This window comes from Punica granatum, chromosome 5 (assembly GCF_007655135.1).
Source record: "Punica granatum isolate Tunisia-2019 chromosome 5, ASM765513v2, whole genome shotgun sequence".
NCBI lineage: Eukaryota > Viridiplantae > Streptophyta > Magnoliopsida > Myrtales > Lythraceae > Punica > Punica granatum.
The window spans coordinates 635,375-651,250 of NC_045131.1; the positions used below are offsets into that span (position 1 = coordinate 635,375).

The 15,876-nt window shown below is 36.5% G+C and overlaps 2 protein-coding genes across 3 annotated transcripts; one reads left to right on the top strand and one right to left on the bottom strand.

The window, feature by feature from the left end:
• Window positions 1-260: 260 nt before the first annotated feature.
• On the bottom strand, window positions 261-5,032 carry LOC116207946 (caffeoylshikimate esterase). Its single transcript, XM_031541088.1, has 9 exons — window positions 4,584-5,032; window positions 4,291-4,496; window positions 3,377-3,406; window positions 2,611-2,737; window positions 2,371-2,517; window positions 1,681-1,811; window positions 1,445-1,582; window positions 1,240-1,338; window positions 261-696 (listed from the first exon to the last, which is right to left on the bottom strand). The coding sequence occupies exons 1-9, from the start codon at window positions 4,639-4,641 to the stop codon at window positions 454-456; spliced, it is 1,179 nt and encodes a 392-aa protein (XP_031396948.1). The 5' UTR covers window positions 4,642-5,032; the 3' UTR covers window positions 261-453.
• A 3,453-nt stretch (window positions 5,033-8,485) lies between these two features.
• LOC116209540 lies at window positions 8,486-10,696 on the top strand. 2 transcript variants are annotated; one of them, XM_031543196.1, is made up of 4 exons: window positions 8,486-8,740; window positions 9,457-9,646; window positions 9,734-9,797; window positions 9,963-10,696. In XM_031543196.1, exons 1-4 carry the CDS (start codon window positions 8,515-8,517, stop codon window positions 10,257-10,259), a joined length of 777 nt encoding a protein of 258 aa, XP_031399056.1. In that variant the 5' UTR covers window positions 8,486-8,514; the 3' UTR covers window positions 10,260-10,696. The 2 variants fall into 2 exon arrangements, with proteins under 2 accessions (XP_031399056.1, XP_031399057.1); XM_031543197.1 differs by having other exon boundaries at window positions 8,725-8,812.
• The last annotated feature ends 5,180 nt before the right edge of the window (window positions 10,697-15,876 follow it).

Sequence of the window (15,876 nt, forward strand, 5' to 3'; positions counted from 1 at the left end):
CCACGTGTGACCCACATGCGTGATGCGATGGGACGGGTCGTATGTATTGTATTGAGCTGTGCCATAGATATATTTGTCTATAACTGGTAGTTGCCTCGTCAGAAACCGTGACGGAATTGAAGACGGGTGATATATTTGATCTAATATAGATAGCATGCTATTACATTTGAAAAAAATTAAGAGTTGATGTTAGATTTGAAAAAGCAATATAAATTTATGATTTTTGGCGTGATTAACACAAATAACATATGCTAAAGGAATTCACTACAATCAACAAGATTGGATTACGTACGTATTCCAGTACTTAAAATTTCAGCACTTAATCTAAGTGAAGTTGTAAACGAATACAATATACTATTTCTTTGATTGATGGCTCTTAAACTCCATTCAGAAAAAATAAACATGCGTTCTTGATTTTGTACAAAGTTTAAATAATAATAATAATAATACTAATTAGGATTCGGATCTCTGTTGAGTCTGCGCTTTCAAGATGTGTTCTTCGATCCAGGCGATTATATCATTAAAAACTTGAATAATAGTCTCGTCAGGTTCCCCCTCGAGAAGAGCGTGATATGCATCGGGATAGAGGATGAGCTTCTTGTCCGAGGAGGGGGCTTTCTCATACAAGGCCTTGCTTACTGACGGATCAGTCACCTTATCAGCCTCTCCATGCAAAATCAGCAATGGAAGAGAGACCTGCAACAAGCATCATTGCAGCATTACGAGTTGGGTTGTGTTTGGTATTAGAATTGAATTTTAATTTTAATTAGTTTGTAATAATTACGTTATTGAATTATGAGAAAAAATATGAAAAAATAACGAATAGTTGAGAGAAATTAATGATTAAGTAATAATTGCATTGTTGAATTGTGAACAAAAAATTAATAATTTAGAGAATTTAATATTAAAAATTAAATTGAATGATTAAAAAAATTGAAAAATAATTATTATTATGTTATTAAATTTAAAAAAAAAGTTGAATTGAATTGAGTTAAAAAAAAATTTCTAAAGTCAAACGGGACTTAATATGTCCATTTGAACTCGACATATAGCCTTGTGCCAATTTCTATTTAACTAGCTTGCACACACGAGTCTAGCTAAACGCGTCTGTCTATTAACATGTTTGAATATGAAGAAAACCTGACACGGGAGAAACTGAATCGCGTAGAAAAGCAAGAAGATCCCAAATGAAAGGATAGAATAAAATAAACAAAGAGAGTGCGCATAAAGTCAAGATACCTCTTTTAGTCGGCGTTCTAACTCTTGAGTTGTCCGCAGCATCTCCACAGCTGTCTGCAAGCGTGGCTTGTCTTTATATGCTATAACATTGTAGGCGGCCTGCAGTCAGTATTAAATTTGTGCGCCTTAGTCCATTGCCAAAGTAGAACCCACTTGACGTTGTTAAGACACAAAACGTTTTGCGTCAAATGACAAACCAGCAAACCTGCTCTCTCTTCTTTGGCTCCTTAAATGCTGATTCTGCTAAATCAGCTTGTGGAACTAACTTCTGCCTCGGAAGAAATTTCGATACACCAATCAGCATCTGTGTGAGAATCCATGGTGGCATCATGTCATCTGCGATCTAAATGATTTAAAGAGAAAGTCAGCCATTTCTTATTTTTGCATAGCCTGGAAAGCGAAAAGGCAGAACAGACGTGTGCTATCGGAAAGGACTAATACTTTGCACATTGGTGCCGCAAGAATGGCTCCATCCCAGTTTTCAGGTTGCTTTAAGTGCACCTTGAGAGCAACAGCCCCACCCATTGACTGCCCAAAGAGGAAGCTTGGGAGTGTACGATACTCTGGATTTCCTGCATTAATAATAGGAAGCTGTTGATGGCCAGACTCGTTGGCATCGTGACTAATACCTTTAAAAACTATCTTGCAAATTTGTTAAATACACTGTCTTTTGCGTATGTAAATACACGAGGAAAGATTTCTCTCCAAAGCAAAGGCAAACATAGATATAGAAATACAAAAGTGTGCTCAGTTCACATGTAAATGATCAACCTCCTCGCACAAGCACAAGCAAAAGCAATCGAGTCGCTACTTTGCCTTAAGCCACCGAGAAGGAATGAGATACCCCTCGAGCCTCAACAATCAGTTCTCCAGTAAGTCAACTTATTTCTAGTTCGAAATGAATGACATCTTAAAGTTTATAGAATTTACCACTCTCTGGCACCTTGAGAGTTAGCAACAGCACGAAGAGCATTTCCAATACAGGTGATACCAAGAAGTCAAAATGTGAGACAGACCAGCTCTTTTCTGGTCATGTAATAAATGAGGAAGATAGTCTTGGACAAAAATGAGAAGCCGGTACAAGTTTTTGCTAGGAGGTTCAATATTACGCAACTCTAATGGTAAATATACCTTTAACTCCAGAGAAATACTCAATGACATCATCGATGATCCTGTCAAGGCTGGGGATGTGGCAATGAAGACCTTCCGAAAGTCCAAATCCAGGATAATCCATCGCAAAAACACCATAACCAGATGATGCCAACTTCCTTGCAATTCCTACATGTGATGAGGTGAGATAGTTTTATCAAATAGAACAGACATTGGATCGTACAGAAGAATTCGAAAATTCCAGAGGTGCCAGGGATGTGCCTTCGAAGAAAAAAGTACAGGTGTCTCCATATCCATGGCAATAGCAGATGACAGCCTTGGGGCGTGAGGACTCTGGAAGCCAACTTTTCGTGAAAATTTCCAATCCTCTGGAATTGACTACATATGCCTGAACAATCATATATAAAACGGTGCATTTCATCCTAAAATGTGCACACAAATATTTGAACAATCACTGAAAGAAACCCAAGCAGACATTTCGCAACAATTACAGATATTGATCCGCCCAGAAAAAAATAGATTTAACTGTATTATCATTAAGTTGTGAGAATAGAAGGAGGAAGAAAAGAAACATATTTCTAAGTTCAATGTAAGAGTTACTTGCCATCAGGGAGGGCAGCCATTCAAAGTTGGGCAGCTCTTTAGAAATTTCTAAAAAATCTTCAACTCAACTTAACTCAACTCCACTTCTCTTCAATTCAACAACACAGTCATTACTTTTTTTTTTCATTTTTTTAATCATTCAATTCAATTTTTAATATTAAATTCTCTCAACTATTCATTACTTTTTCACAATTCAACAACACAATTATTACTTAATCATTACTTTCTCTTAACTATTCATTACTTTTTCATACTTTTTCTCATAATTCAACGATACAATCATTACAAACTAATTAAAACCAAAATTCAAATCAACTTAACTCTAAATCCAAACGCATTCTTAATATTCAACCTTTGAGCAAAATTGCAATATCCATTCATGCAAAAATCCAAAAGGCTATAGATGTTACAGTTCATGACCAACCTCTGTCATCTTCAATCCGTCACATGGTGTCTGCAGCACAGATGAAAAGAAACAGAATCAGACGCATTTACTCAGCAAACGTACTTGGCCATGGGGGTACGAGCAACCAGTAGAAGTGTATCGTATCACTTGCAGAGAAATGTTCCATTATACACCAACTTGACCTTATCGTTCAGACAAACGCCTGATGAATGAGAAGAGGGTAAAATTTTATGTACTGGGGGGAACTATTTGACCTATATGCCAACCTGAAGAACTTGGAATTACTGAGTTTGGAAACGCATCGGACCGCTAACCAAGCTGTACTCTGACAAGTGACAAGTTCCATTGAAAGTGACCGTTGAAGAATGTGAGAATAAAACAAATATCGAATGTGGCTAATAACCATAATATATAGATCCAAATTACGGTTATTAGTGAGCTCGAGAAATGCAGAAAACTGGGAAGATCCATGGAAGGAGTGCCACAAAAGATTGGAATGCAAAGACATATTCCCAGACTAGAACTACATCTCTCCAGAGATGGTAAACCGGAGAAAATACCGGCGAACTAGCAAATTTATCAACCGCATAATCGGAAACGAGCAGTAAACATTAAGGGACCACCAATCCCACGGAACCTCAGGTTCAACTGCTAGGGGATAAACAGGGGATTAGTTGGGACAGAGCGAACAAGAATTAGGGGAACAGGGCTTTTATAGATGACATATTGTTCCCGTTGGCTCAGATGTTCAATTCAGTTCACCTAGCTAGTGGTGAGAGGAATTAATTAGGCTCAACTAACTCAAACCTCCCGACAGAAACCTACACTATTTCAAGAGTCAAACTTTAACGCACCGTTTGGTTTCGCAGTTAAAATATAATTAATGAGAGAGAGCAACAGACATGGCAACACCGACAGCCTCCAATCCGTACCTTGAAGAGAATATGGTCGATGCCGAGCTGAATATCCTTGAAGGCTTCGCGGGCGCGCCTCCTCTCAGGCGCCTGATCCATATTCGCTTCCAGAAGTTTCAGCACCTCCTCGTCCACGCCCGGAAACTTCGGCGGCAGTCCCATTGCTCTCCTCCGGTTCGTGCTCCTCCTCCTCCGGAAGCAGGTCGAGACTCTATCTCCCAGCTCTAGCACGGCGTTGTCCGAGGATCAGCCCACCCACCTCTCAAAGTCAAGCTCCCTAATGGACGGAGGCAGAAGGTTAGGTCAGGTACCTCTGATCTGCAGCAGAGAATGGTGGCGCCCCAGCAGCTTTACAGGTTTCATGGACATGTGAGGATGACAGGAAGGTGATGAGAGAGAGAGAGTGCGAAAAAGACTCTTGAGATAACGTGTGGAATGTCGAATTAAAAATGAGGAGAAGAATGAAAGCTTCAAGTCTTTTTTATTGGCAGATCCCCTTTCCTTTTCCAGGTTTGATTTGATGATTTGGTTTGAATGAAGAATTTGGGGAGGTGTTGAGGTTGAGCACGTCGTTTGGCCTTCGACTGGTTCGAAACTTCCAACTGCAGTCAGATCGGAGCGGGGAAGAGACAGCCACAGCCACAGGGACAGACACAGACAGTGTCGACGACGATGGAGATATCACCCTGAAGCGAAGCTGGACCCGGTGCACATCCCAGCGTGAGATTGATTAGCATTGGGGCCCACAGTCCATATCTGTCAAGATTCTCTGCACCGGGAGCAGAGCAGGCAAAGGAATAGGAGAGAAGACCACGGCCTGGGTGCCACGTCTCGTGTTTGTACTTTACTAATCAAACTAGAGAAGAAAGTGAAGATTCTTTTACTTTTAATTAAGTATTAATTAATAATTCATTCATCAAAAAGAAAGTATTAATCATTAATTAAATTATTTAAATTTCACCGCCTTAAAGATTGTCGTGGCGAGAGAGTTGATTAGTAAGTGATGTATTGCAGTCATGCGTCCACGTTAAGCAATGCTGAACATATGATGCTGGCTGAGTCATACAAAAGAGATGGAGACATCAATGCTCATTAATCATATCCTAAAATTTCATTTGATCAGAAATTATTTTAGATTCTGCTTTGGATACTATGCAGGTCGATTGATCATATCCTAAAATCGATTAGGCCAACTAGGGCGGTTATCAAAGGCTTCACTAGATTACATTCTATATGCTGTCTTCAATTAAAATTTAAAACCGACGGTCTTTCTACTGGAAAAATATTCATATAAATTTAATAATAATAGCCGAAACCTTTGTCTAGCCCATTCCGCCCCTAGAAACCAAAAGAGATTAGGCCCATTTGACTTTAATTACCGCACCTCGTCAAACCACCTGGAGCTACTAAATGGGACAGTTAAATGGGCCAGTTTGATTTTACAATTTTTTTATTATTTTACTCTATTTAACTCTATTTACCTTCGATTCAACAATACGATTATTTTTTTTTATTTTTCTTTTTTAATTTTTTAAATCATTTAATTTAATTTTTAATATTAAATTATTTCAACTATTAATTATTTTTTTCACAATTTAACAATACAATTATTATTTTCTCTCGACTATTCATTACTTTTTCACTTTTTTTTCTCATAATTGAACAACGCAATCATTACAAACCAATTAAAACTAAAACTCAACTCAACTCAGCTCTAAAACTAAACACAACATTTATGGTGTGTTTGGTTTCAAAAAAATTTTCAACTCTACTCCACTTAACACCACTTATCTTCAATTCAACAACACAACTATTACTTTTCCATTTTTTCTTCAATTTTGTTAACCATTCAATTCAATTTTTAATATTAAATTCTCTAAACTATTCATTACTTTTTTCACAATTCAACAATACAATCATTACTTTCTCTCAACTATTAATTACTTTTTCCACAATTTAACAGTACAATAATTACTTTCTCTCAATTATTCGTTACTTTCTCATATTTTTTCTCATAATTTAACAACACAATTATTACAAACTAATTAAAATCAAAACTCAATTCAACTCAAATCTAAAACTAAACACAACCTTACATACCCTCACTCAAAATTTGTTACTTCGAACGAAACCTACCTAAATATCTCTTGCATGAGTGGAGAGGTAGGATCCTATCGACAAACAAGATTCGTTCCGTATTTCTTTTTGATGAGGTTACCAAACTACTTCCCGGACCTCTTTACTGATTTGCTCTCCAAAGTGAAGATTATTTCATACCGACTCCGTATATGAGCCATAAAAATCACATATGCAAAACTTTCTCATGAACGAATGAATGAAGCCCGATAAAAAAATGCGATGCACGTTTTTCCTTTTATTACTACGGAGGTGGGTGGGATGTATCCACTAAGCATGACAACGGGAATCGAATCGAGTCCCAATCACCGTCCGTCCATTCACCCAAGATCATACAACGAAACTAAACAACTGAAGGAGAAAGAAAGCATCCCGCAAGTGAGCGTGAGGCTGAGGTGAGGGAAGGATGGGCTCTATCCATTGCCTCTGTCAGTGTGGGTGTGGGAGAGAAAGCCTTGCACGTCAATTTTGCCCCGTTTTGTAGTGACATTATTAGTACAAATGAAATGTCTGTCCTCCTACTCCTTTGATTTCTTCTCAATGATGGATATTTTTTATTTATTTCATTTTTATTTTAGTGATTTTCCGTTTATATTTATATATAAATAATACTAAGAATATAATTTCCTTTTTCGATACACTTATAGACATATTCATTTGAAAAAGAAAGAAAAAAAATGAAGAATAAGAACAAAAAAGAGTAAGAATTGGAGATATAATTTAAAAAAGAAACAAAAATAATGTGAATAAAATATGCAAATCCGGAGGCTGAAATGAGAGAGTAAAATAAAGAGGGGTTGACTCCTGGGATAAAAGAGAAAACAATGAATAATATTAAGTCAATAATATTTTCATTCAACTTATCTCTTTTATGTTAAGTTATATTATCCTTAAACTAAGAGTAAGAGATACCGTTAAATTTTCAAGTACATTCTATATAAATAGGATAAAAAAATCGAATTTTCACTTAAATAATAGTATATAAAAAAAGATATTAGCACTTTATTTGGTTTTACAACTTATTTTTAACTCTATTCCACTTAACTCCACATGCTTTCAATTCAATAATAAAATTATTATGGCCCGTTTGTTTTCAAGGTTAAAATTACAAAAAATTTAATTTTAACTTTAACTCAACCCATCACACAACAAAAATACACATTTCCTAAGTCAAAAATTTTAACTTTAACTTTAACTCAACACATTACACAACATTTTGTCATTTTTCACAATCAAAATCAAAGTTACTTTAACTCTGAAACCAAACGCACCGTTACTTTTTCATTTTTCTTCAAATTTTTAACAATTCAATTGAATTTTTAATACAAAATTTTTTCGACTATTCATTATTTCTTACATAATTTAACAATATAATTATTACTTTCTTTCAACTATTTATTATTTTTTCATACTTTATCTTATAATTCAACAATATAATTATTACAATTCAATTAATTTATGTATATTCAAAGTTAAAACAGAATTGGGTTAAAATTCAATGCAAATGCCAAATAAAGGATAGATAAGTAATTCTGCATATGATTAGATTGAGGGAGATGTCAATTTACAAGAAGGACGGCAGACCGGAATATCAATTCCAGGGGGGGAAGTCAAAGTTTTTAATAAATATTATATTATATTATATTATATTATATTATATTATATTATATTATATTATATCATGGGTGGAAGCCACTGCCAGGCCAGGCAGCTTTGAGAAAAGAAGAATTAAGGCATGTGCGGGAATGGGTCAGCGTGTCTTCTCTTCTCGAAGGCAGCATAGGCATGACATTGATGCTCTGGTCAAAGTCAATGTGCCGCGCGTCGTGAAGGGATTCACCAAAAAAAAAAAAATGTGCCGCCCTCTCCTCTCCACATCGTATCGTATTTGTGTGTGTATATATATAACCTAATCCCACAAGCCAATCAATTCCCCCACAATATATGTATATATATTTAATTTAACTTATTATTATTATTATTATTATTTTCATTTGAATGTAAAAACAAATTTGCCCAGGAAATAAATATATTGACAAAAGCATAAGTTATATATACACGTTAATATCGAGTTAATTTGTTCATGTACGATGCAAGTATGTATGGATGGGGAAAAATGGGAGAAAACGACGACGTAGCTTTTGCCCGTTCAACGGGCAGGCAGAAGCAGATGCACCAACAGAGACCACCACTTTTCATTTTCGCTGTGTTATTATTTATATGGAGCAGCGACCTTCCTTGAACCTTCCCTCGTGGCGCACTCTTTTCCATCCCTCGCCCGCCTCGCCTCGCCTCGCCTCTCTACTCCTTCTGAGGAATTCCCCCTTTCAAGGTAATCACTCTTCCTGAGCTTATAGACACCTCTGTCAGCTTTTTGTGGATCCGTTGCCGATTACGGCTTCAGGTCCTCTCTCTCTCTCTCTGCTGGATCTGTTGAAAAATGGCGGTTTCCATTCCACTAAGTTTGCCGTGTATTTATTTTGAGCTAGCTGTTTCTTTTCTTCCAATTTAATTTCCCCTTATTATGTTTACTTCTTGTTCAGTTGCAAATGCGTCAGTTTAATCTCAATCAATTCAAACCCGGCCTGGAAGGTCTCTATAATTAGATATATGTTGTTCGTGTTCCTTTCATATTTGATCTGATCTGGTCTGGTCTGGTCCACCGGGACGAGGCGGAGGTGGATTTCTGTTTTCTTGTCTGGTCTAAGCTCCGATCTGCTAGATCGCATCGTAAACGCATAGCTTATATAAGATTATATGTGTTTTCTGTTCGGTTTCTAGTTGAAGGGAATAATAGTGGGGAATTCTCAGGCCGTTAAGCAGCTTTTTTTCTTTTCTTTTTTTTTGTTCTTTAGACGTTGACGAAAAACTGATAGGCCGTCAGCTTCTGCTGAATCGAAGTAAACTCGACCGATCTTCTGCTTCAGTCTTCGAATTACCTTGTCTGTCTCCAGTCCATGATCTGATTGAACTTGGTCTGGATGTTCGATCTGATTGCTTTGACTCCATCTATCGCTTGAACTTATTGTGATCTATTCGTATTGGTAGGCGTTCTTCTCCAGAACTTCATTGATCTGGCGATGGATCACTTTAGAGGTGTAGATCAGAACGCCTTTGCTGCCGCTCTTGAAGAGATGAGGGGCTTCACTTCCATCTCCGACAGAATAGGTGCGGTTGTTTGCCCCAAGCCTCGCCGACTCGGGCCTTTGTCCAGTGACCTTTTGACGCTTCAAGTGAGGTAACTTTCACTTTAATTTTGATCGTTCTCGTTGCTGATTTTTCCAATGTTCCAACTCTTAACATTGGTGCCGTTTTTCATGGTCAGTCATCGGCCTGAGGTCTGTGAGTCAAGAGCAGGGGCACCGCATCTCGACCTCTTCCTTACAGAGGTATATCTATGCTTGCTTCATATGTTTCCTAACTCATTTGACCTATCTTATGCTGTCAAATTTTAATTTTGGAAGGTGTACTTGTGGTTTTCTTTTTGTTCTTGATTGATGATTAGGATATGGATTTACCCATTCACTTCGTTGAATGTGATCTTTATTTTACAGGAGGATTTTGAAGTTGAACAGCAGCCTGCTTCAGCAGCAGCATTTTTCAGTGGATCTCCTCCGAGCAGGGCTGATAACCCATTAGCTCAAGATCCTCGATTCAGGGATGAGAGGATCAATCCGGTTATGGCACTGCCAACTAATTTTTTGCCTTCAGGTTTGCCTTCTCCTTCATCATCTGCCCGAAAAGGGTGTGTGAGGATGAAGTTTGGGCTTAAACCTGCTACTGTTAGGATAGAAGGTTTTGATTGTCTTAATAGGGATGGCCAAAATTCCAGCATCCCTGCCTTTGCTTAGAAGAAGAAGCTCTATCACAAAAGGAACTGTAAATATATGGGCTGGAGCTCGATCCCCTCATAAATTCAAGCATGAGAAGAGTAGAACAGAGACGACGGGCATTCCGATATATTGGGTAAGAGAATTCTATTGTTAGTAATATGTATATACGGGGGTGTTGTAGTCTTGTTATCGATTTGTTACACTTCTAGTTTTATCGTTGTAAGTAATGTTTGATTCGACAAGGAGGGAGCAAATCATTCGTTGTAGAAATATCTGAGTCTGTTTCTAGAATTCCCTTTTTGTAACAATGGGAGGAGTTGAGAGAATGATTATTTAGTAGGAGAATTGCCCACTAGGAAGTTTGTGTGTATAGTCTACAAATTGGACGGGCCACACTGTAAATGTACTCTGCTAATACCTAATCCAGTATTTTTGTAATATTCGGCATTGCCTTTTGCTCCCTCTCTGAATTTTTTTGGCTATATTTGATGATGGTTTGTTTCTCCTAGTTCATGCGGCAAACTGGGTCGGGTTGGTGGACACCATAGGCACAGGATCAAAATCCATATTGCATTTGATTTGTGTTACCGTGACCGCAGAAAATAGTTGCCTATACGAAACGAACTATGGGGTGCATTTGACCTCCCCCACAACCCGGGTAAGGAATCAGAATGACCTTAGAATGAGATAATATGTAGGAGGATCGGGTCAGAATAAACTAGAATGAGGTAATGTACAGGGATCCCCAATAACTGTCCCCAGCAAAAACACCCTCGAGATTTTTACAACTGGAGTCAAGTCGATATCTGATCAGTGGATTAGTTTCAAGCAGCACGTTGAACGAAGAAAGAAAGAAAGAAAGGAAGGAAGGGAAGGTGTCGTCCAGCTCAGGCTTTCGAGTTTATATACCACAAAAGAATTGGGCCCATATCAAATATGGGCCTGATTCCGTTCTACTAATCTCGGTGGAATCATTTCCAAATAACAACCAATCGACGCGGATATATGTTTATTACTTTCTTTTTGTTTTTCTTTATATATATAAATAATACGAATATGAATATACATTAAAAGGAAAAGGTTTGACTATCCAAGCAAGGATAACCTGCATACAACCGAAGAAAATCAAAAGTTTTGAGTTAAGCCCGAGTTGGCATAAGTCGTGGGCATAGCGGTTCCCAATCCACAATTCTACCGAGAAGGGAGCGAGATATCTAAGACTTAAGTTCCTAATTAATATCTCAAGGGATAGAACGATCAAAGAGAGTCCAATTTCAGCCAAATCTTCGACCATACTTCCTCGAGTGCTATAGAGATGGCGAGGAGGATAGCCCGGCCTTCAGCTTGGAGCGGGGATGAGGTAGCTGTCTGTCTTGGCATGCCATGAATTGATAGGAAGATGGCACCTTCATTTCACCGTAAATTCAAGGCCGACATATCATCACGCTGGTCAATAACTAATTAGCAATAGAACTATACCTCTGTCCTGATTATAAAATCACAAAAGAAAAATCTAACCAAGACCGTTCTACTCTGCATGTGAATTATGAGAAAATATTCGGTAAGTATTAATATTAAAATAAAATTGTAAATACTGCTCGTAACGTGGGGATGGCCTAGCATTAATATTAGAGGTGATGCGGAAAAAATCTTCAGGTCGCTCCTTCCGACTCCAACAGCCGGCCCGTACCTACAAGAAGGGCTCTCGGATTGTTGCTCGAGAGCCCTTTCCACCGCCCAAGTAAGAAGAGTTGTAAATGTGTAAGAGTGTTTTTTAAGAGTTACCTTATAATTTCTATATATATATATATATATATCAAGAATGAAGATGATGGTGTATGTAGGGTAGATGACAATCATTTGGGCCTTGATCATGGACCCATATTTCTTCATAAGCACACACAATCTGATTAGGACTTCTATTATGTTACGGGCCGAATATCACTTGTATGGGGCCAAAATTCACATACGTATCGAGAGGCTTTTCAATTGCATCAATTTGGGTCGATAGGCTCAACGAGGCGGGAGAAGATGCTGGGGACCGTGCGCATTCTCTCATTAGGTCTATTGGAGGTCAAAAAATGGCCTCTTGAGTCTTGACCTTCCCATATGCTAGAGGGCCAAATAACCACAACTCTGTTAGTACAATGCAGCATCAACTCAGTTTTACAAAACAAGCTGGACTAGAATAATTTAACTATTACCTTTTCCCTTCTCATCCCAAGAAAAATTTATTCAGCTCGACACAATTTTGGGTTAATAATTACAATGTCGGTTTGTACAAATGAGTTTTCTCCTCTTTTAATTTAGACAATAAACGAATCCTAGCTAGGGCCTATTTTTACTCAACTTGCAGGACATAGGAAATGGACAAACAAAGAGATAGCCAAAGAGATCTCTATTATTGCAATTAACAACGCCAAGCTAACATTTAAAGAAAATGAGTGTGCCCTTTTCTTTCCTAGCGAAACTCTACAAACACGATAAACTTTCGCAACACGATAACCTTATCCGCCCCTCTTTTCTAATTGAGTATAAGTCTCTCCTATAGAAATTGGTCATCGGAATAGAGAAAAAAAAAAGATCTCTCTATTTTTTTTTCTATTTTGGAATTTCAAGAATTTCTTCACTCACTTCATGCAAATAAACAAAGTTGTACATTTGGATTTTACCTAGATGATCAAATACATAGCATAACAAACCAACTAGTGTAGTGGAAATAAAATATGCGCATCAATCCGTTATAATATATAAAGTCGAAGATCGATTTGAGAAAGTGCCACAATACTGTCTTTTTGAAAATCTCATCTCAACTGACGATTGATTGTTTTTTTAATTGTTCGAAAAATTATGCAATTTTTTTTAAAAAAGTTTTAAATATACGAATATACATTATAGTGGAAAAAAATACCAATTTATGAATATACACATTTATTTATTTAAATAGCCTTGCGATATAAAAATTATCTCTTTAAATAAAAAAAATTCTCCATAAAATGTCAAATGAAATTAAATTTTGCGAGAATTTTCAGTTATCCACGCAATAGGCCAGACTGCACCTAATATATGTGTGTGTGTGGATGTGTTATTTATAGGTGCCCATGAAAAAGATGAATAAAATAATCCAAAATAGGAGATTAAGCATGTGTTTGGTTTTCAAGTTGAATAATAATTCAACTAGACTTAATCTTGTGCAATAATTGAAATGTTAATAAATATATTGATGTGTGAGAATATATGTATGTATATATAAATGTGAAAGTAGATTAAAAAATTATTATGTATTTATAGATGTGAAAGTAGATGGAAAATTTAGTATTGAAAAATTAATTATAAAAATGGTTAGAAAAAGTATGTGATGGAAATTAATATTAAATTAAAGAAAAAGATATAAAATAATTATTGTGTTGTTAAATTTAGCGAAGAATAGAGTTGAGTTGGGTTGAATAAGATTATTATCTTAAATAACCAGCGACCGGAAAAGGATGAGTTGCAATATGCAAAGTTGCAAACAGTCCTCCAAATTCCTCGCGGCCAACCTCCTCCTCAAATAACCAGCGACGAAGCCGGAAGGGCCCCCAACTGTGGATGGGACTCTCCACCAACTTGCACTTTTGCTCAGGTCAAGAAAACGGATAATATTCTTCAAGATTAATTGATATCAATATCTACCCCTCAGAGAAAAGGAAAAAAAAAAAAAAAAGAGAGAGAGAAAAAATATAACCGAGCTCGAACATACTATGAATTCGAATTGGAAACGGGGAAATTCTGAATGAGTGGAATAAACCACAGTAGCTAACATATGTTACATACATGTTATGTAGATGTAGTTACGATAATAAATATATCTGCTTTAAGGTCTTGAATATGTTCTAATTGAAAATTAAAATGAGATTTGGCAATTTGCATGCTAGTTTGCGAGGGTAATTAAGATGCCCGATTAAAATATTAATAATTTACACCAGTCAATGTGAATGTGCAGGGCCCAATAGATTGCCCGAGCAGTTGGGTGTCTATTAAAAAAAAACAAGAATCAGGGGCCGCAGAGAAGTTGGAAGAGAAATTATTCTCTTTGGCGGACATTGGAAGTTCACCATTTTGTTAAGTTATTTGCCCACTTTCTTTTTGCTAATTCTGATATCTTTTTGGTCCGACCTCTAGTAATTATCTAAAGTTGACTCTGCCCTTTGTTTCGGAAATAAATCATCAGTATGTATATAAAGACTAATTCTCGGTAATTAAACAATTTGCGCTCTATACCCTTGTTATAATACTTGTCGAAGCGATTTTTAATTTTATTTTTTTTTTGCGTTTCTATTGATTGTTCATGAAATCTTAAATTTCACTGTGTTTGAATATCCCTCGGCATACCCGAATATCGCTTGCTCTTGAGGTAGAATTTCAGATGCAGTTTTCTCCAAGCTAGAGTCGGTTTTTCCTCATTGGCTAATGAGAACACCATATTGTTAATGCTATATTTTATTTTATTTTTTTGCTGAAAATGCTATATATGTTGTTTTCGCACTAACTTCCTTAAGTCCAGCATGTGATTGTTAACAATTATATATAATAATATACCCGATCAATTAAGATTAGTTGCGGTTCATCCCCCTTAGCTATAGTTCAGCCAAGTTGGTGAATAGAATAATGCCGCCCTATAACCCTATATGCCTAGATTTCAATTACATCGATTTCTTAACGCCCATTGTTTTGGATTATTAAACCCTATTTGCAACCGCAATTAGATTCGATCATGACCAGTAGGATATCTATGTAGACAATAGATTAGCCTTTAATATTTCATTTTGAAAAACTCCAAATTAAAAACCGAACAATGCCCTTATTTGTAATATACAAGTACTGGAAGTTTTCAAAATGAAAGTTTCCTATTATATTTGAAAAATAATTAAAAAAGAAGAAGAATACGCGAATGGCCTTATTATCTATTTTTTGAATCGATTAGGGAGAAAACTGAATTGCCGCCATACGTGTATATGTGCTATTTGTGAAAGAATCCCTCACCAGAACTTTTGATTCAGTGGGAATCAATTACTTGGGTAAATATATGAACTAGGGGACAATATATAGTATTTTATTCTATTAGCTATTTTATTTTTTGCCACTATTTTATTATCGATACATATGTAGATGAATACGTGAAAGCATTTTCAAAGTCCAGAACCGGGGAAAGATTCTTTTCTCTCGTTGAAGCAATGTGTACAAATTAATTAATTACGTCGTCCTTGATAAATAAAAGGTGGCGAAATATTGTACAAATTATTCCCAGCCGACACAGCCAAATTAATTGTACATATTGTCGGCCGATTAATTCTGCCTTTTGCTTTATTATTATTATTATTATTAAGCATACACATATAATGCAATACAATCAAGCCAGTTAAAAAAGGATCAGAAAAGACTTTCGAGGAGCCCTCGCAGATCCATTATCGGAGGTAAACAGGATATTATTATATAAAGCACGAATCACTATTGCTTTGATGCGAAAAACTAGTCTTTATCTATTATCTATTTGATAATACATATATACACATATATGTGTGCGTGCGACGCGCTAGTACTGACCAAAGTTTTATCATTGATTTGATTTGAGGGTTTGATACATCCACGTAGAATA